The sequence below is a fragment of the Cavia porcellus genome, unplaced genomic scaffold (assembly GCF_034190915.1).
Source record: "Cavia porcellus strain 051 isolate PalLab524CR breed Dunkin Hartley unplaced genomic scaffold, mCavPor4.1 scaffold_11, whole genome shotgun sequence".
Classification (NCBI taxonomy): Eukaryota; Metazoa; Chordata; class Mammalia; order Rodentia; family Caviidae; genus Cavia; species Cavia porcellus.
In genome coordinates, this window is record NW_026947494.1 from 32,438,060 (window position 1) to 32,460,517 (window position 22,458).

Consider the following 22,458-nt stretch of genomic DNA (forward strand, 5'->3'; position numbering starts at 1 on the left):
CCAACCTCACACAGCTACACAAAGCAGTTTAGAACTGGTATTATCCTAACTTTTGAAGTATTTCAAGTATCTTTTCTCATCTTACAAAGCAAAACAATATTTATGCACAGAATTTACTCACGTTAAAAGTCCAGTTTCATGACATTTAGTTGAAACTGAACTACTCAAATTAATGACTAATCTTAGAACTTCTTTGCGAAGGAGTATACGGCACATTGGTGTATCATCTGGAATTGTTTTAACACCTGAAAGGAAGATTCCAGGGTGAAGTTATTTTACTTTATCACAATGTAGAATGATTGTAAGTCATGACTTTGTTTTTAAACTTTACCTAGACATCTGAAAATGCAATCAACTGCACGTGATCTGCCACTCATTTGAGACCAAAAGTCTAATAAAAGCAAACAACTCAGTTTACATGCGAGTGGCACATACAGGGTTTGATATGTAAAGTCTACTACACTGCTTCACTAAAACTGACTTGCCATAATTTTGAGACAATTTTATAGTATTTATGAAAAACAAAGCCAAATAACTACATTTTTATTAAAAATTCTTGGAATTGAAACAAAAAACTCACCTAGTAACAATTCTGTGCTTTTGGTGCTGCTGGCTGAGCCTTCTTGAGATACGCCATCACTGCATCCAGAAATCCCTGAAAACTTAGAGGGAACCACTTCTAAGGGATGGTGGATGGTCTGCTCACACCAATCAGAATATGTTATATCTTGAAGGTCTGGGGAAAATATATATCAGTAAGTATCAAATGGTTTAATTTCTGTACTATACTGCAGATGAGTCTAATTTATTTTTAGTAACTATTTAGTAACTATTCCGTGTGATAAAGATTTTTAAATTTAGACTGTGCAGAAAGCAACTACTGAGAAGTGTTTTTGTAATGGGTGAGGGATGGAGTCTCTTTCTTCTGCATATGCATATTCAAATTTGCTAGACAGTTTACTGAAGAGACTGTCTTTTCTACACATCTTTGGGGCTCCTGTCAAAGATCAAATGCTATACACCCATGGGTTTTATTTTTACATTTATTATTCAATAGTCTTTGAGTTTGTTTTCTGGTCAGTATCATTCTATTTTTATTATTTTTTTGTCTTTTTTTCGTTTTTATCGGTACCAGGGATTGAACTCAGGACTGCCTGCTTGCAAGGCAGGCACTTATGCCGCTGAGCTAAATCCCCAGCCCCTCTATTTTTTTTTTCAATTTTACTTCATCATATATATATATATATTTTTTTAATTTAAGGAGAAAAAGAAAAACAGAAAAAGGGTAAAAGTAGTACAAAATTTAAAAAATAAACAGTAGGAAATCACTAGTTAATAGATTACATATTCTCATCTTAGAAATAGTTATTCAAGTTACAAAATTGAAGCATATAAAGTGGACTTTCAAACAGTGAGAGTGCAAACAGTTTTGTTCAATGATCTAAAAAACACTCAGTAATATGGTTATCTATCTTATACACTTAAACATAAGCAGTTATAACCTTTAGAGCACTTTCTTTTCTTTTGTACAATGACAATTACACATTTTGGGTTTTATTACTCTCACAGTTCTTATTACTTTTTTGGAAGAGAGTAAAACCAAATGTGACATATCAGAACAGAGTCAGTCAAATCAAAAGGATGGACATAATAGATAATGTAAAAACAAAATACAAGGTGATCAACAATGGTTACCATACTGCCTCTTGCTATTTTAAGAAGAATTGCCAGTTATAATAAAATTGAACAAAACAGTAAAGAATAAAACCAAAGCATTGGAGACATGACAGGACTTCATAAGAAGATAATAGTCAACCAGAATGGGCATCATAATCAATCTTACTGTCTTCACAGTTGTTGCCTATACTTTCGAACTTGGTACTATCAAGCAAAGCAGAATAGGGGAAAATCAGGCAAAACAAGATGGTGAGGGCAATACAGGATTTCAAATCAAGCTAATAGGAAATCAAAGTAGGTTACTATAATGTGTCCTATTTTTTATTTAATTTTCCCTTAATTAAAAAGATAAAAAGAAAAAAGTAAGTAATTTTTTTAAAAAAGGGGGGATTGAGATAAAAGAGAGCATAACAACAGAACAGCGCAGGTCAAAACGTAACCATTTAAGCAAAATAGTGTTTCACCACAAGATATCCTGACATAAAAATAGTTACCATAGTGTCTCTTTCCTTGAAATCTTTGAGTATACTGTAGCACCAAACATATCAAGACACTATAAAACCATTCAAGAGAATGACATTATTACAGGGTATTTAGAACCAATTAACAGAAAATGAACAGTGGTTTCTGTATAATCTCCTTGTCTATAAAAGTTTTTACTTATATTATCATATATAATAAAATCCAGTAAGATACAACCTTTTAAGACCGATGGAGACAGAAGAATACAAGTTTGATGGAACTTCAAAACAAGATGATACTAAATCAGCACTAGCTATTATAATGTCTTGTTTTCTCCAAAATAGCTGTTCCTACCATCCGATCTTCTCTGCCTCATTTCTGTTAAGCTCTTTTTCTGTTGTTTGTTGTCAGTTTGTCTTCGTCATTTTGCTTTCTGCTCCATTCATTGTGGCCTCTCTGCCACTATTTCTGGAATCTTGGTATTTTCCTTTTTTAGAATATCCTGCAGTATTCTCTGTAAAGTTGAATTGGTGGTTGCAAATTCCCCTAGTTCCACTGTATCCTGGCAGCACCTTGTTTTTCCATCAATTTCTAGGGACAGTTGTGCAGGATATATCAATCTTGGCTGGAGGTTATTATCTTTCAAAGCTTGAATTATTTCCCCCCACGCTCTTCGTGATTTGATGGTTTGTGCCGAGAAGTCTTGTAATTCTGATGGGTGTTCCCTTGTAAGTGATCTGTTTCTTGTCTCTGACAGCTTTTAATATTCTGTTCTTATATTAGATTTCTGGAATTTTGATTATTATAGGCCTGGGTGTAGCTCTTTGGGTTGTAGGTGGCTGGGGTCCTGTAATGCCTCGTACATCTGAGTATCTTTACCATTTGCTAAATTAGAGAAATTCTCTTGGATTATTTCTGTGAATAGCTTTTGTAGTCCATTTGTTTGTGTCCCTACTTCTTTTATGTTCTTAATTCTTAAGTTATAGATCCTCTTATCATCTTCTAGCCTTTGTATTGTTGCTGTTTTTTAATTATTTTTAAAGAAGTTTTTCACGTATTCTATGCTTTCACTATTTTCTCCATCAAACAATTCTCCCTTTTTTCTGTTCTTCCATTCCACCATCTGTTTTTTCTTGGGCAGTGTTAGCATTTCTCTAACTATTCTACTTATATTTTGCATCAGGTCGTTAATAACTTCATTTCTGATCTCGTCTATGAGGCTCTGGAGACAGCGTTTTATGTCTTGTTGGTGCCGTGTCTGATACTGCATGTTTCTCAGGGCCGAGGGGGCTGAGGACCCTTTCTTGTTGCTCCCTCTTCCCATGTTTTTTTTGTTCCTTTTATACAAGCGTATATAGGAGGCCCAGTTTCTTTCTTTGTCAGTTATAGTTTGTTTGAATTGCGCTGGCTAGGTGTTCCCACCCACTGCAGTGTACTAGGGAGACACAGATCTGGGCAGCCTATGCTGGGCCCGCCCCTTCAGGTCAACCTACCGAAGGCTTCACTGCTAGGGTGCACCTGCATGCGCTGGGACCTGGTTTGGGCTAGCTTACTGGGTCTTAGTCAGTGGCATCACGCAGGCCAAGCACTGTCCACCAATCCCGCTTGAGAGAATATGTGACTGAAGTTACTGCAACATCCTGTTCCGGCTAGTCTGCCCAGTCCCAGTATGTCCTTTGCTGAAGCCTCCTATTCTATGGAAGAGTCCCCGACCCCCTCACTCACCACAGGTTGATAAAGGGCTCCTGGCCAGTCCCGCTCTCAACTCCTTTCACCCACTTCCCACTCTTAGAGCTTTCGCGCCTCTCTCCTTACCATGCCAATTGGGATGCAGCAGTGGCTGCAGGAATTTCCAATCACAGCTTCCAGTGGCGCGGGGTCCAGCTTCCGCACTGAGACCTTATCTGTTCCTGTTATATCACCAGTATTGCGTTTCCAGTTGGTTTCTCTTAGTTTAGTTCGTTCCTGGGTTGGCAAAGTATATCTCCCCTTGTTTAGGATTTCTCGCCTGGCACCATTCCTGGATTTTAAGTGTGGTTTCTCAGAGAGCCTCTGAAGCTGCTGCTATCTATCCACCATGTTCTCCCGGAAGTCCCAGCCCCTCTATTTTTATTCTTGTAGCTTTGTAGTAGATTTTGAAATCAGGAAATTTTGTTTCCTCTTGCTTTGTTCTTTCTGCTCAAGATATTTTTGTTATACAAGGCTTTTGTGTGTCCATATGAATTTTGAGATTGTTTTTTCTAGTTGTGTACAGAATGTCAAAAGTTACTTTGAAAGAAACTACACTGACTCTGTAGATCACTTTAGGTAATATGGACATTTTTATAATATCACCTCTTCCAATACAAATATAGAATGCTTTTCCTTTTCTGTGTGAACTCAATTTTTTTCATTAATGTCTTATAATTTTGATTATAGAGATAGTTCACTTCTATGATTAAATTTATTAGTAGCGTCTGTTGTTATTTTGGTAACTTACAAATGAGGTTGCTTTTTTAATTTCTTTTTTTAAAAAAATCACTACTGGTGGATAGAAACACTACTGACATTTGAATATTGATTTTGTGTTTTGTAACTCTGCTGAATGTATTAATTTGAATAGCTTTTTTATACATATAAGATCTGTAAGCAGTGATACTGACTTCTTGTTCAATGTGAAGGCTTTTTATGTTTTCTTACTGCCTGATTGCTCTGGCTAGGACTGAGTTTTATCATGTTTTTATCTAGTGCCACCACCAGATTAGAAATTATGAAGCATGGAATCTGTGTTCAGGTCTTGACATACCATTAAAATAATCACAATACAAAAGGATTACTTTTTAGTTATCAGTCATAGATAATAAAGATGTCTATTTCTCATACAAAATCCTTATTATGAACTATGGTAGTACTTTTCAGACTTTGGTGTGCATATGAACAAGTCTGATAGTCTTTTAAAAATGCAGATTCTGTAAGTATGAAGAGGAATTTTAGATTCTGCACTTCTAATCGCCCTAAAGCTGGCACTGATATTGCCGGTCTACTGTTCATACTTTTTCTTTTATACTGGGATTGATCTCTAGTTACCTTTCTTCTTCTGTATCTCCTCTCCTCTTGCTTTTTGAGCTCAATTCACATAAGTGCATCTCAGTCTCAACTCCCCATTAGCTTCCACCAGAGAACCTTTGTTCATGTTGTCCCCCATCTAAAGTGTTTACTATTCCAGTCGTAGCATCTGTTCATTCTTTAAGATCACAGCTCCATAGTAACTTCTTCAGAAATCTCTTCCTTGACCTATTTAATTATGTTCTTTAGGAACTAGGACCATGTACTTAATGGTACCTGTTCAAATTTAGCACTGTATCTGCATCATCCATCCATTCATTTTTTTCCTCACTGGACAAAGCTCAACGAGTACAGAATTATTGTCTTCATAATGCTTTCTCTTTTCCTACATAACTGTTTTCCTAAGGTCTAGTTCAGCATCTTGGCCCTTGATAGTTGTGTAAATTATGATGTTGATATATAAATTAGCTTCCTTCCCCCTCACACCTCCAAAATGGTCAGTAGATAAATTAAAACAATTTTCTAGTTATTATTATCCAGCTGTTTCTCAATTAATGTTTTCTACTGCTAGAAAAAGTAGACAGGATGGTTAAGAATTCTAACATTTGTGTCAAGACAAGGGCTGACTGTACTAAGCCTTTCACCTGTCTCACCATGTGCTTGATCATTTTCCGGCTACAGATAACAAATACATTAGAACTAGCTGAGTAATTAAGGGGTTGGTCCCTCTATTTGGCTCTGAAATAAAAAAACACTCCAGCAAATTCTATAATAAGTGCTTTATATGTATGTGAATCTGTGAATAAAAACAAACTGACAGAAACTAAATCATTAACAATATAGTCAAATGATATAAAATAGCAGTTTGTTTTTGGTTTTTTACCATGTGCAATTCATCTAATAAATACTTTGTCAAATCATGGAGAGTAACTATAAATATGTAGTAATAGAACATAACTTACATGCACAAATACATGGCTGTGCCCTAAAAGTATTATTCATGATAGAAAGTGCCTAGTCCACTGACCTGTCAGACTTATAAAACTAATAGGAGATCAATAACACAGCACAACTTTATCGTATCTGTAAATTATTACTGTGCTGTAATCCATCAATTGGGTAGCATCAAATTATCAAAGAGATATCTGAAAAGTGAAGCAGAGAATAATGGTCATCACTAGGTTTTACTGAGGGTAACTAAGTGACTTTCACTTCAATAAAAGTGATTAACATTCTAAATGTGTACTAATTTGAAACTACTAATATAGAGTGGTACCTCAGTTCACCAACTTAATTTGTTTTATGATGTTGGGGAAGATAGCCATGATAGTGTTTGTCACCCAAAGTGGAGTTTGTGAATGGAAAGAAAATCTCTGTCAAACACGTTTGTTTGAAAACTTAACTGTCGGTGAACAGAAGCATTCATGAACTGAAGTATTACTGTATGTTGATTCATATTTTTAAAAACCCCAATCTGCTTCCACTTTACTTACTCCCTAAAAACAGACCAAGAGTCTACTGTAAAAACTAGCATAAAGGTAGATAATAGAAATAACAAAATGAGAAATGACAGATCGTGCCTTAAAGGAATTACAGAATGGAAGAAAAAAAAATAACCAAGTAATAACAGCTATGGTTATCATAAGAGGTATAGGTACCCAGGACAATAAGAACAAAGAAGGAAGATTGTCAACACCTGACTCTGAAAACACTGCAGACACTTAGGATGAAGTGGACCTGCTAGATTGACAATGTATATGCATATGTACTTCTTTGTGGGGAAGGAGAGGGGTAAAGAGAACAGCAGGAAAAACACATTTTTCATGCTCTGAAGTTGTTTTAAACTTCAGGTCAGTCAGTAATAGAGAGAAGAATGATGAAAATTAACACTATTACAAAGATCAGGAAGAGTCATGTATGTTGGGTATGGAATAAACAGAGTAACCCTAGGCAGAAGTTTGGAACATGAGTTGCAGGGAAATAAAATTGGAGAATGATACATTAATGTTTCAATTGTCAGTAGATGCTTTATGATATGAACGAAGTCTGAATAAGTGACAATAGAGTAAAAGGGAGTGATCAACAGGAACTGGTGGATAAATTTTCATTGAAACAGATTCAAATTTAGATAGATTAATCTCAAAGAACATAATCACTCACCTGAATGACTACATATTGCACTTAGCTGGTTACTGGGCTGGAAACCCAGAATTTCAATGCAAACACAATAAAGGCAATTATCATCTGTATGTTCCTGTAATCCAGTGTCTTCTGTACTTTCTAAAAATAGAGAAGCATCTGAATGGATTGAATTCATTATTTCAGTAAGACTCATCTGCTGTCGTAGCAAATGAAAAGAGTTTTTAACAAGACCTCCAGTTCCAGAGGGAAGACCTGTGCATAAATAAATATAAAACATACTCCAATAAATATTGTATCAATGATATCTTATCAAGGTGCATAAAACAGTAAAATTTTAGAGAATCTGGGAAAGAAAACTAGAACTCTTTTTATGACTCAACATCTAAAATAAGAAAAAAATAATGCTTCAAATTATGAAATAACTGAAGCCTACAAATAGTCTAGATGGGATTTTAGATACAAAATTGAAAAATGAGATTATAATTAATGTAATGTTTCAGCTATCCTCTATATTTGTCTAAAGTAGCACAGTGTGATGGTAATCCTAACACTTGGGAGATAAGGAAAGAGGGATCAGAGTTCAAGACCAGCGTGGACTACATAATAAATACAAGGCCAATCTGAAATATAGACACTGTCTCAAAACATTTTGCCAAAAGAAAAGTAATAATTCTAACTATAAAGGAGTAGTTGTTTAAAAAAACTCACATTATGAAGCTGTAAAACCTATGGCTCATACACATGTAATCATTAAAATAAAACAGTTCACAACAAAGACCATAATATTTTTGTATCTCTTGTCCTCTAACAGCTGTTTCATGGACTTATGAGGCTAACTATAATAAATTGTTCATGTATTATATTTTAAAACAGAAACCACAAATCTGAATTTTATCTTGAGACTGGGTACTTAGCTGAAAAAACACTTTAAATCTTTAAAAGAAATGAAGAGAAGGGAAGAATTAAAAAGAAGTAAGATGTGTGCTGTAGGGGCTGGGGATTTAGCTCAGCGGCATAAGCACCAGCCTTAAAAGCAGGCAGTCATGAGTTTGATCTCCAGCACCAGTAAAAACGAAAAAGACAAAAAAAAAAAGATGTGTGCTGTAAACATGTACTAACAAAAATTTAAAGGTTAAAAATAGTGGTTTAATTTTACTTTGATTTGGGGTTTTTTTTTTGGGGGGGGGGTGGTCTTTTTGAGACAGAGTTTTGCTATGTAGTTCAGGCTGGTCTTAAACTTCCAGGCCAGGATGGCCTCAAACTTGCAGTGGTGGTCCTGCCTCAGCCTCCTGAGCACTGGGATTACACGCATCACCATGCCTGGCTTTTGGGGATAATTTTTAAGTTAACTCAAAAGTGACTATCTCTGAATTGTTATTGACAAACTACTAAAAAAAGAATTACTTTATTTTTAATATAAACCAGAGTCTCAGAACAAAAATCATGTATTACCTCCTGTATCATGGGCAAATACTCTTGTACTTCGATCATCATGTGGAGGTATATTTTTTGTTTGAAAATAAGGAATATCCTTTACCTGAAATAGATATAAACTATGGTAAATCATATTACAAAAAGAAGTCTACATAATAACTATTAAGAATATAAAGTAAAATACAATTGAAATAGAATTACTATTGCATATGAACCTACAACAAAATTTTTGAAGGTTAAATCACCAAACTTAAAATAACAATCCTAAAGTCTTTTATTGTATTCTACATGAACTAGTTAAGTAACTATTTTAATATTCATCTAAAATGTCTCTAGATTACTGAGTAAATATGTATGCTTTAGTACCACTATATATCATCTAGAGATCTGTAGGCATCTCATGGGATTGGGACCACTTTATATAAGTGGGTATCACAGGGGGCATACTACATAGGTAAAATAGGATCAAAAACAACAAGTCACATGAAACTACAAAACGAGGTAGAGAACCTACTACATTTCTACAGCGAATATAATGACAAAGAAATAGTTCACTGAATACAGGAAAATAATGCTCTTGAAATCTAGAGGTACTAAACAAAAGAATATTTGAGAAAGCCAAGTTTTCATCTTAAAAATTTCTTTACATAAAACTGTTTCAAAAAATTCATCTTCTCTACAGTTAGTGCCCTCTTGTAGATAATTCCTTCTATACAGTAACAGAATGCATAAAAGAAGCTAATTCAAAAGGAAACAGTTTGTGACGATACCTGGAATATATCATTGATGTCTACAGGAAGAGCAAGGCCAATGTAGTCATCAGAGCCACCATATGTAGCACTGGACACCATTGACCTAACTGAGGAGGATCGTTGCAGGGTATTTTGATTAATGGGACTCAACAAATCTTCTTTATCTAATGATGCATAACTTAAAGCTTTCATGAACCTATAATACCACAATAAAACTTGGATTAGTTTCTTGATTTATAATATTTTTTTTAAAAACTTACATTGCTACTTTCAATAAAGTGACTAGTGAAATGTTAAGTTGTGTCATGCTGTTTACTGGGAACACAGAAACAGTTTAAAATATGAGCTGCTATAGATTGGTATGTATATAGAAAACATTGCCAGTAATATTGATTGCTACCATGAAAAAACTAGCATGGTCTCTGAGGTAAAGGTGAAATGTGTACCATTAGAGTAACTTTAACATTTATAAGTAATGAAAGAAACTGACCTGGACAGAAATATAGTTTGAAAAATATCTTTGCTATCATATTGTAAGGATAAATCTATTAGCATCATTTAATACATTTATGAAAAATAAGATCAATTTATTTTCTGTGTAATTGTTTTCATTATCAATATAAAATTTATGCAACACAAGTATACATGATATAATAGTGATATATAAATATTATTGTAAGATAGCCTTATATATAGCACTGATTTGTAATTTTTAGTTGATTGTTCATGATCCTGTAATAAACAGTACTGACATGTCTGTAAGATAGCAATCTTTGTCATAAACATTTTTATTCATGCAAAGATACATTTATTTGGTTTTTGCTTTATTCATAAGGTTCTATCCAAAGTTTACATCTGTTTAGATACTGGTGGGGGAAGAGAGACAGACAGACACTGAAAAGGATAGACAAGGAAACATAGACAGACCTCTAAAAAAATGCATACACACTCAGCATCTCATCATGCTAATACATGTCTGGAGCTAAAAGCTACCACTTTGAGCACCTCTTATAATTGTAGTGCAAAGTTAACTTGTATTAATCTCATGACATCTTGATAAATTTAGTATTAAAATATTTATGTAATTTTTTTCTTGATGTATACATTTTTGGTGGAGCTTCTTTCTATGCATATATATACACACACACACACACACACACACACACACACATACACAGGTACATATATACATATATAAATGAAAGAAATTATTTCACTAAATAAATGCATCAATAACAGTAGCTACTAACAAAGCAAAAAATTTTCCTAATTTCCACCAAAGCCCACTCTTTACTGAAAGTTATCTATTTTGTAAAAGAGACAAGTAGCTTTCAAATTGCACCATTGTACTTCTGTGGCTCCACGAATACATCAAGGGCTATTGGAGTAGAGGGAAAGAAAATTACTGGATTATTCTCTTTCCCAATTTCTATTCCAACCCATAGCTCCATTTTTCTCTATCCTGCATACTAAATTGTCACAGAAACCTTTTTTATGAAAAACTTTGTTTAAAATCAACTATATAAAAGCTTCAAATCACTGATCTAGTTTGTCTCCACTAGAGGAGGAAAGTGGGACCCAGAAATTGTAAATTTATTACTATACTACAGAAACTTATAACCATAGTTGTTGAGAGATATACTTGCTCTGGAATGATGACAGTACCAAAGCTGGTGAGTTTCAATTAAGTAAGACATTATCTAATTTATTAAATTCTACTAGGGAACAAAATCAATTATCTGATATCAGCAATCTCTCTGTTAAATATGTCAATGAAACAAGACTGCTTAATGTTACTAAGAATTTACCAAAAGAGACAGATGAATCTCATAAAAAAAAAAAAAAACTACCAATGATGACAATGGGGATAATACTAGCTAATATTTATTGAGTCTTAGTATACATTGTAGTATTGTAAGTACTTGACATATGATAATTTATTTAAATAGCATAAACATGTAATTTAAAACTAAGGAAAGTTCTTTAGGAGCATTTAGTCCAACAACAAAAACACAGCTATGGAACTTTACACAACAATTAAATTTAATATTGCATCTCTTTTAAAGGTAAAATCTAAACTTCATGGTGAACAGTTTAATATGATCTAAGTATAATATGGAAATTTCTATTTAGATTTGAGGAACAGTAAATTCATTTAAATGTTTATTTGGTTCCTATTTAATTACAAATACTTAAAATGGAAATAATTTAACTGAAAGTTTTCAGTTATTACAAAAATAATAACAAAAAGAAAAAAGTCAGTTCTTGGAGCCTTAAAATGACCTACCTGAAAAGGTTGTTTGTTATTGTAGGTCTTAAGCTCCTGATCCCCCCGACATACTTCTTTTTAAAATCGATCCTTGCAGAAGCGAGAAATAAATAAAAAAAGCTTGTGACTTGTATATCCTTGCAAAGCATGTATGTTTATTTTCAGGGCCTAATGGAGTTCTGCTTTCCCCCCTCGCAGCTGCAAGAATCCATTTCAAATCATATCGGGTAACAAGGAGCTTGTAGTCTTACTCTAATAAACAATTACTAATGGGTGAGTTTTGAGGCTTATATAGTGTTAAACCTGACTCATGTTTTACTTTTAAATCTGTTAAAAATAAAATGATTATTGTCCATTTTAAAATATATATTTGCTCACCTGCTTGGTGTTAATCTGGACTCAAAGCTGTTTGCCTTCATGGTGATGGTATCAGTAAACAGCACATCTTTTGCTGGTGATGCCAAAGCTTCAGAATGAGATAAGGATGGATGCATTCTTTGCTGCTGTAATCTTTTCAAAGTAGCGTAGCCAAAGGCATCTCTAGAACTTGTGTAACTAAAGTTACAATCTGCTAGACTTTTAATTGTAGCAATAGAGGGTGCTTTAAGGGACTGTGCTCTTCTAGGAAGTGTATGAGAAGACCCTGGAGGCACCAAGGACACTGAATTTGATTTGGAGAGAGACAGATGGTTAGACTGTGGTGTCAAGTAGTGGCTTGTTTTAACAGTTTTAGTACTTACCACAGTACTCATACTTCCACAGTCTGTGTCAATAGTTGCAGCATCTACACCTACTGTCTCTCGTGAAGGACTAGAGCTCATTGAACTTATGCCACTTGTTGTAGTGTCTGTATTAAAACTCTGGCTACGAATCTTCATATGTGAATTTGTGGAATTTTCTACAACTAACCTTTCTCGGCTTGTATTTTCTCTGTGATTCTCAGTACAAAAACTTTTGGTGAATTTTAAGTCATTCTCTCCAATACTTGGGGTACTACCAGTGTCTTCAATGTGCTTATTCCCAACAAATGAAGTTTCTAACTGTAATGTTTTCTGTACTGTGGATATAGGTGTGAAATCTTCACTATGATTAAAGTCCACACTGGGTTCTGTAAGTGTTCTGATTCGCCTGTTGCTTGTCTTATTTTCAGATGAAAGTTTTCCTCCTTTTGGATCACTGCTACTACGATGTTTTTTATTAGGCAAAGTGAGTGAATTTAAGATGCGATTCTTCACAAGTTTACTAGAAGCAAAGAAAGGAAATGAATTTTTATCCTTTATGGGTCCAGGTCGGTCAAAAAATGATGGCTCTGCATCTTCATTGTTATCAAGGAAAAATGTACTAGTAGAGCTGCTGCCAAATCGGTCATCTTCCATTATGAACATACCTATAATTGAAGGATCATTAATTAAAGTACATTTAAAAAATTAAAGATTCACTACAAGTATTAGTGACATAACATTTCAGAAAAATTTTTAAAAATTTAATAGTCATTTGAGGGATAACAATTTAAAAATAAAAGGTTAAACCACTGCGCTACATGAAATCATTTCCTTCAGACCTAGAATTTAGACTTGAATGAAATGTGAAATTATGTAATTCTGAAGTTATCCTATTATTTCCAAAGAAAAATTAACACACTGTGACACTGCTTACATGAGATTTCTTTTGATTTTTTAAATATTCAGGATGAAATTAAGGGGAAAAAGGAGATTTGAGCATGGATGCTCATTACTTGATATTAGCAGAAAAATTCATCTCCCCTCCCTGCTGGTAATCAGCTCCATTAGGAGGCAGTAGCCAGCCCAGCCCATCTTGTTCACTCCTGCAGCCATCACAGAAGTTCCCTGCTGGCAAACAGCTAGGAGGCAGTGGCCAGCCCAGCCCCGTGTGTACTCTACCAGTCATGGGGAGCCTCTGCGCAGGCTAGGAAAAGCAGCAGGCATCCCTGCACCTGGGCACTCAATGGTCACCATCAGATAATTGTAGCCAGCACTGGCTAGAAGAACCAATCTTGCTTCAGAGAAATTATAGCCAACATGGGAAGTGCCTGGGCCCCCACTACCCACTCACTTGTCCAGAAGAGCCCAGAAATATATCAAGAGAAAGAAGCAAAAGACAGACTCTGGCCTCCAATCCAACCAGAGCTGGTCTAGGAGATGTAAACACAGAGGAGATAAGAAGTTGCACACTTGGAAGTTTCTGAAATGATGGCAACTGAAGTAAAGGAACAATTTTATGAGGCTACAAAAGAAATTAGAACAGAAATACTACCTTAAGTAAAAAAAGAAATGAAAAATACAATAAAAGTATTGCTAAGTACCTCTAAATAAAACAGATGAAAGAATACAGGAGCATAGGAAAATGAGGGAAACCTGAAATGAACAATATAAAAAAAGATTTAGAATGCATGAAACATTCAAAGAGACAGTCAAGAAATTAAAAACTCCATTGAAAGCTAGCAAAACTGCTTAAAAAGAAACTAAATATAGACTTTCAAACCTTGAAGACACATTTGCACCTTGAGACACAAAAGGAAAGATTTCTTAAAAATAACAAGGAATGAAGAAGTAACAATTCAAAGGCTGCAAGACAACCAAAAGAAACATAACCTAAGAATATTAGGTGTAAGTGAAAAAGCAGGGTTCAATACAAATGACATTAAGAGTCTATTTATAGAAATAGTATCAGAAAACTTCCCAAACACAGGAAAAGGAAGTGACATTCAGATAAGCGAGCATACAGAACTCCAGCTAGCCATAACAAAAATAAATCTATATCCAGACATATAATAATCAAGATCCCAGAAATTCAAGACAAGAACAGAATATTAAAAGCTGCCAGATAAAAGAAACAGATCACCTATAAAGGAAAACCATCAGAATCATGGCAGACTTCTCAACACAAACCATCAAATCAAGAAAGGCTTGGAGTAAAGTATTTCAAGTCCTGAAAGAAAACAACTTCCAACCTAGACTGATGTACCCTGCAAAAAGTATCCTTCAAAATTAACGGAGAAACAAGATACTTCTATGACAAAGAACTGAAAGAATTTATGACCACCAAACCAACCCTACAAAAAGATACTAAAGGACATTCTAGAGAGAGATAAGGAAGACCATAGTTCCAGGAAGAGTAGCAGAGGGGAATCACTGAACATGGCAGAAATTGAATGGAGAGGAAAATACCATGGAAGAGATGAGCCAGTGCATGTTGGCCATAACCATTAATGTAGATGGCCTCAATTCATCAATAAAAAGAAACACACACAGAGTAGATCAGGAGACAAGATTCATCAATATGCTTTATACAAGAAACACATTTAACCCAAAAGAGGACACACAGACTGAAAGTCAAAAGAAGAGAGAGCTATACTCTATGTGACAGGAAACCAGAAAGAAGTGGGGGTAGCTTGCCCATCATCAGCTGCAGACTGGGTAAGAAAGCCGTGGCATATTTATACAATGGAAAGCTACTCAGTTATAAAGATAACCTTGAGGTTCTTGTAGGTAAATGGATACAACTTGAGACGCTGCTCATGGATAAAATAGTTCAGTCACATGGGTGAATATTGTGCTATCTCCCTAGTAGAAAAACTAGAGGAGTCAGTAGGATCCAAAATGCACAGCACATCCTATGAAAGTGAAAGGGAAGGAAGTATCTAAAATGGGAAGGCAGTAGCCACTGTTAATCTATTATGGTGATTTGAAACCCACATTGTTTTCACTGTTCTATTTAGTTTGATTTTATTGTTTCAGTTTGTCTAATTGTATTATATTTGATAGCACAACTACTTCAATGATAACAAAATCTATTATGGTAGCCATTATTGATTTCCTATTAGCTTGTTTGAAGCCCCATATTGTCTTTATTGTTTTGACTGATTTTATTCTATTTTGTTTTGTTTGACTGTATTATGTGCGATAGTATAGGCAACTACTTTGAAGATAACAAGATGCACTATGGTACCGACTATGGTTTTACTCTTATCTTGTTTTTAAGTCCCGTGGAGCTTCTACTGTTTTATTTATTGGTTTTATTCTGTACTCTTTTGTTTAATTTTATTATGCCTGAAGGTATGGGCAATTCTTTTGAAGATAACAAGAGGCATTATGGTAGCCATTATTGATCTCCTTGTATTTTGTTTTAAAGTCATGTGTGGGAGGTGTCTCCAGTGACCCCCTTTGAATCCAAAATAATTGCTGTGATTTTGATTACTTGGAGACTCATTTCCTTATACTGATATGTGAAAGGCTGGCTAGGGTATCTCCTCTCTTCAATTGGCTCTAAGCATTGCAAATAAGGCTAGCCAAGGTGCTAATGTGCGAAGTCCGGCCATCTGACAGTCCTGTTTCCTCCCATGGTGCTCTCCACAGTATAGGATTGAGCTGGTGAGATGTTAGAGCAAATAGCTCCCTCGAGAATGTCAACTGCGTAGGACCCTCAAGATAAGAGGCTATGATTCCCTAGGGCACAAGAGTTTGCATATCAGAAACCTAAGCCATAGTCCCCAAAACATTTTCACTGCTACCTTAATTGGGTTATGTAAATTGATCCTTCTGTATACCTGTATCTCTGCAAATTATAGAGATGCCATTCTTGCACCAGGTCAGCCAGCTCAGGTTATTCAGTAACCCTTGACATCCTCACTATCACTCATCCCTGAGCCACCCCTCTTTCTTCACAAGAGAATAAATGCTGGGGGCTGGGGATTTAGCTCTGCGGCATAAGTGCCTGCCTTGCAAGCGGGCAGTCGTGAGTCTGATCCTTGGTACCAATAAACAGGAAAAGGAACAAAAAAAAAAAAAGAGAATAAATGCTGGGAGAGGCCTAGGATCAAGGCCTTTGTCTGCCTGTCCTCACGGGGTTTGGACTTAGGACCCCTTGGCTGCCCTTAACTTAGAACATGTCTTGGTGTATTTCTCTCGCCGTGGGTTGGATTGGTGATGGTAGATTGGATTTAACCTGCTGGGATTCCAATAATGTCTCAATGGAATTATACATATAACTTTTTGGATTATGAGAAAAACTAGAAAGAGGATTACAACAGTTGGATGACTGAACTTGATATTTGGGTTTACAATAGTCATGTACCATGTTCATCATTTTTGTTTTGATGGATTATTGTTTCATTTTATTTGGTTTTATTCTCTTCAAAATAAAAAAAATGTGAAAAAAATTATGTTAACATTTCATTTTGCTTTAAGTACTAAGAAATTCATGTGAATCCAGTGCCGAACTTTAATAAGTAATTCAACTCCAATGTCTAATGACATCTATGCAATTTAACTTACCTGTTGAACAATTATAAACTTCTTCAAATATATTTTTAAAGAAGGCAAAGTAAAATCCTAAATGAACTTGAAAATTACTTTGCATCTCTAAATTTTTTTCAATTCTAAAATATGCCTTTTTACTTTTTCTCTAAAGTCAAGCTACACTTTGCTATTAGGGGCATGAATCTGTTTAATAATCATTCTGTCTTTTTTTTTTCCTTCTTAGTGGTCACAAAGTATCACTGCATCTTATAATTTAAGGCATCTCAGATTTGGTGAAATATGGTTCAATAAATGCTGCATTATCTTCTTAAATGAGTATCTTCAATTTTGTTTACTTACTTAGCAGAAGGCTTGAAATCACAAACTGCTTATATATAATTGATTTGTGACACTCATCTTTTAACAATTTCACTGTTTTACCCCGTGTGTGTGTGTGTGTGTGTGTGTGTGTGTGTGTGTGTGTGTTGCTGGGTCTCATACATGCCAGGCAAGCGGTCTTCCACTTGGTTTAATGATCTAAGACTAATAATCTATATTCTCGAACCCTCTAATATTTTAAAATTTAGTATTTTGTTCAAAAATGAAGACATACCCATAGTACCTCTTAGTAAATATATTCTGGATCAATAATCAATATATCTGAAAAATGAGTAAAAAGATCAAATGTAAAAAGTAGACAATAAATACTTAGATTTGTTTCTTTTTGGGTGACAAAAAGGGCACACTATATATCCAATGTAGGATTTTCCAGAAGCTACTTAGCAAACAAGGACAGAAAACAACAAAGGATTGTGACTAATACTCTGTTGTGAAAAGAAACATATTCTCCCGGGTTATTTAATGCCAAATAATTATCTTAGAAAAATTAGGAATGTAACAAATATATTTGTTTTGAAATTACAAATACAAATATTAATATTGGCTAAATTTATATAAGGTTATCACAGTACTTACTTGATGGGGCTGATTCACTTTCACTATTATGCCTAGAACTGGTTGACTCTGAGTTCAAGCTTAAGGTGCTTGGGATAGATGAGAGCTCATTACAGAGTTGTTCTACATCATCTGGAACTACTGGCCATGGATGTTTGCGACTATGCCTCACAGCATCCCAGTTGTGACATTTTAGAATATCACAGCCTTGTTTGGTTTTGGCTATGAGCCCCAGTACATATACACAGGTCCTATACATAAAAAAAGTAATGACCAAGCTGAGATTTGAGTTTTACTAAAAAAGCCATTAAAGAGTTTTTATGAAAAACATTATTACAACTAGTTAGGAATAAATCAGCAGCAATAAATATTATGTAAATCTACTTAACCCAAATTACTTATATTATGTAAACCGATATTTGTAACCCAATTACAAATATTATGTAAATCTACTTAACCCAAATCTACTTACCCAAATTACAATAAAATACAATGTGATCTTAGCAAAAATACATATATTAGCTTTTCTAATATTAATTTATTTGGGCTATTAAATTATTAGGCTATTTAAGCACACACAATTTTCCTACTTGTAAGGTAAACTTAATATCAGAATAAAAATGAAAAGATAATATTAAAGAGTTAAGCTGTTTAACTTAATATGTTTAAAAATCTTGTATCATTAGAACAGTTATGAATCATGTAATACTTTTGCCTTTATAAATAACATATGAATTAAGACGATGTCTGGATTAAATGACATACCCTCTGATGGAAAGAACTTCACATTGTTTTGCAAGTTTTAGTATATCTGGAATTACATTTTCTTCCTGCAGCAAATTAAGACCCCAATTTGAAGAGCCAATATTTCCCTGAAAGAAAATACATATCAAACATACTCGCATAAGTAAGTTACTCAAGTGAAAATGTACCACAAGACAAATTTAAATCTATTTATATGAAAGGAAAACAAAGAAAAAATCACCAAATAAGGAATGCTACCAATACATTAATGTTCTATTTGTCTTAGCAAAAACATCACAGTCATGAAAACTAATCGTTTAACAACATAAAAATACATAAATTGGCAAGAACAATTCTGGTTCTTGAATATTAAACTAAGAACAAGTTCCAAATGAAATAATTTTAATTTATTTAGTATTAAAGGAAAAATGAAAAAAATCTAAAACTTGCAAAGATCTTACATAAATATTTATTACAAACCAAGGCCCAAAGAGATGCTTTCAGTTTTTTAATTTCTTCCCATTTATCCAAATCTGGTGTACGAACATTGTGACAAAGTTCCGTAACAATATTCTGCAGAAATCAGAAATAACATCATGTAAGTAACAACATAGTTTTAAATGTATTTTTACTCCATTATTAAACATATTTTAAAATGTACTTCTATTTACTTTTACACATCGAAAATTCTAAAGTAATTTTATGCAAAATGTCTTAGAAAGTAGCATGAATACATGGGTTCTGAGTGTATATTCTAGAGTTATCACTATTATCTGTATGGTTTTGAAAATTACTTTAAGTTCCCATGTCTTGATTGCCTAGTCTTTACAATGGGGATAGTAATACTACATGTCTCATGAAGCTTTACACTAAAGTCATAAAAAGTAACAATTATGATATTTTTTTTTTTTTTGGTACTGAGAAGCAAATTCACAAACTTGTACTTTTCAGGCAGGTGCTGTAGTGCTGAGCTATATCCCCAGCTGTAATAATTATGACTTTATCATTTTGTATGTGTAGTGCTGGGAATTGAACCTAAGGCCTCATGCAGGCTAGGTCAGTTCTCCATCATTGAGTTACAGCTCCAGCCTTTTTCATATTTTTGTTTTGAAATAGGGTTGCACTAAGTTCCCAAGCTGTCCTCAAGTTTATGTGCTTGTGTGCTTGTGCTCCTCCTGTCTCAGTCTCCTAAGTAACTGGGTTTACATACATGAAGCATTATACTTGGTTTGGATTTTATCATGTTATGTAAGTAAAGACAATAAGCTCATTCAAATTTTTAGTGGATTTATTATCAAATATTAACATGAAACTGTCTTACCAATAGTTTCCATAAACATAAAAACGCAAAACTTTGTAAAATTTTGGGCTCGTGAGATAAATGCTGATACAGAGTTCAAAGTGCTAGATAACTACTGTTCACATTAACTAATATTTTCACAACTATTTATTTCTCTTAAAATAGCTAGCTGCAAGGTACATTCATAGCCAGAAGTGTACTGTATATACTGTACTCAAAGAACAATTACTCATTTATGACTAGTACAAACATATAGTACTGTACAACAATAGGGAATTACAAGCAGCAGCTTTTTACTTCATGTTGCCCACTGAGGCAACAATTAATTTTTCAATGAGAGAAAGTAACTTAGTTTTCTATTATCCTTTTAAGGAGATTTTGATTTCTCTAACAAATTACAAAAGAAAGAACTTAGACCAATATTGGGTGGCCTACCCTAAGTAAAGTTAGCTATTCGAAAGCTAACACAGAGAAATATGTGAAAGCCAGTGACATTTCTCAGGATTATAAATATAGAATGACTAAATCAATTACAAGATAGATAACTTGAAAAGAAAGTATGCCACTGCTTTTACAGCATTTGAGAAATATTTGCAATGACAATATTTTTGCAACATTAGGCTTTCTTAAATATCCTAATGATTTTAAATAAGCAAAATTATTTTACCTGTACTTCCAGTAAATGGCAGCCAGTTTTATGGTGTACTAGTTGTCCATAAAGGTGTACAGGCAGGTAGACGTGAGGACGCTGTAATCTATACAAGAAAGATGATTTAGCTAGTTGATTCATTTAAATATACTAACTAAAAATGACTTAATAATATACTAAATAAAATTAGCTACAATTTTCCAATCCAAATAAAGAGGTAGGAAGACAAGAGAGTCTTCTGTAAAAAAAATAACAGTATATTAGGTCTTATAGTGCTGATAAGAGAATAGGAACCAAAAAGCAGAAAGCAGAGTAAGGTGAGAGTAGAGTGGATATGAATGCCATATCAGTAAGTGTATTCAACATGTTATGAATGACAGTGAAGTATTTCCAGCAATCAACGTAGTAAGATTTTTTCCCATACAACATATGAGAGTATATCAGAACTCAGAAAACTTTAAAAATAATTACTTATTAAAAGTTGAGTTTTAAATTCTGTGCATGAGGTATAATGACTTGCTACACTGAGCGGACCATACCTTTGGTTACTCCGGCGAACATAGTTATCACCATCAATAGGTTTCCGATAAGTAGTAAGTGCTTCATTAAGTTGCTCCTCAATCAAGTCAACATATCTTGAATTATATTCCTAGAAGATAGTATTATTTTAACTGTATGCAATATCATAATGACTGACATTCGCTAAATTTATGTCAGGTACATAGCAAATTTTAGAAGCATGAATACGGGAAAAATTAAAAGAACATGTTTAGAAATGAAAAAATTTTGGGAAAGGTTAGAGCAAGGGCACTATGAACAAACATTATTTTATATCCTAAAGTTTTCTGCTTGTATTTTCCCCCTTTTGAACTAATATTTTGGGGTCCAAGTAAGCAATGTTTTTCATCTTATTTTAATCCTCTTTCCCATTAAAAATTTATCTTCCTAATATTAAACTCTGAAGATATACACTACAAATTGAAAAATGGAAATTAACTGAATTCTATAATTTTAGCACTTTCCAATAAGACATCTTTTCCCACTGATTTAAATAAGGTCAAGTGAAAACAAAACTTTTTAAAAACTAATACCTGAAAACTCCAAGTTAAATCCTTTAAACTGAGTCAATCTCACTGCCATCTTAATTACTAAAGTTGAAATTGTAAGAAAGAACTGCTGCAAACTGTTCAGGAAGCAAATTGGTAGTATTTATTAGAAATTCAAATTCAATATACTTTTTTGCCTTAATAAATATATGTCTGGAAATTTATCTAACAGATAGATTTCCATAAACATGCAGTACTATGCATGGAAGAATTTTCAGTGAACATTGTTTGTAAAACTGAAAAGCTGAGTACAATCTAAATGTACACCAATACAGAACTGATGATATTATGCAGACATTACACAGGAGGTAAATTTGAATTCACTGTTCTCAAAATCTTTCTCAGATGCATAGCTTAACGAAAAAAGTTAAACTGAGTTCTATCTATATTTGTAAACTGAACTGAACCACTGAAATTTTTAAGTAAAGGACATATTCTTATAGATGAATATAAAGTCTAGTTTAATCAAAAGAAATTATTTAACAAGTATTACCTTGGGAAAAGACAGACAGAATAAGGGGTAGGGAGATACCTACTTAGGCCCTCTCCCTCTGCCCATTAATGGGAAATGTATTCAGAGGCTGATGCATTGAACAACATCTCCAAGCCTTTTTATTTTTGAGACAAGGTTTCAAAAAATTGCTAAGTTGCTCAAGGTGGACTAAA

At 34.0% G+C, this 22,458-nt stretch overlaps 1 protein-coding gene across 5 annotated transcripts in view; it reads right to left on the reverse strand.

Annotated features, from left to right (window-relative positions):
- Nucleotides 1-22,458, reverse strand: part of Rictor (RPTOR independent companion of MTOR complex 2) — a 130,966-nt gene that overhangs the window by 5,979 nt on the left and 102,529 nt on the right. For 2 of the 5 annotated variants that reach the window (XM_063258098.1, XM_063258101.1), the window contains 12 exons: nucleotides 21,226-21,335; nucleotides 20,705-20,792; nucleotides 19,218-19,310; nucleotides 18,759-18,865; nucleotides 18,015-18,244; nucleotides 12,160-13,168; nucleotides 11,800-11,871; nucleotides 9,531-9,708; nucleotides 8,779-8,863; nucleotides 7,345-7,578; nucleotides 581-736; nucleotides 122-245 (listed from right to left, as the gene is read on the reverse strand). In XM_063258098.1, coding sequence (XP_063114168.1) covers nucleotides 122-245; nucleotides 581-736; nucleotides 7,345-7,578; nucleotides 8,779-8,863; nucleotides 9,531-9,708; nucleotides 11,800-11,871; nucleotides 12,160-13,168; nucleotides 18,015-18,244; nucleotides 18,759-18,865; nucleotides 19,218-19,310; nucleotides 20,705-20,792; nucleotides 21,226-21,335 — 2,486 coding nt within the window. The remainder of the gene's footprint in view (nucleotides 1-121; nucleotides 246-580; nucleotides 737-7,344; nucleotides 7,579-8,778; nucleotides 8,864-9,530; nucleotides 9,709-11,799; nucleotides 11,872-12,159; nucleotides 13,169-18,014; nucleotides 18,245-18,758; nucleotides 18,866-19,217; nucleotides 19,311-20,704; nucleotides 20,793-21,225; nucleotides 21,336-22,458) is intronic. The other 3 variants (XM_063258100.1, XM_063258102.1, XM_063258099.1) reach the window with 3 other exon arrangements.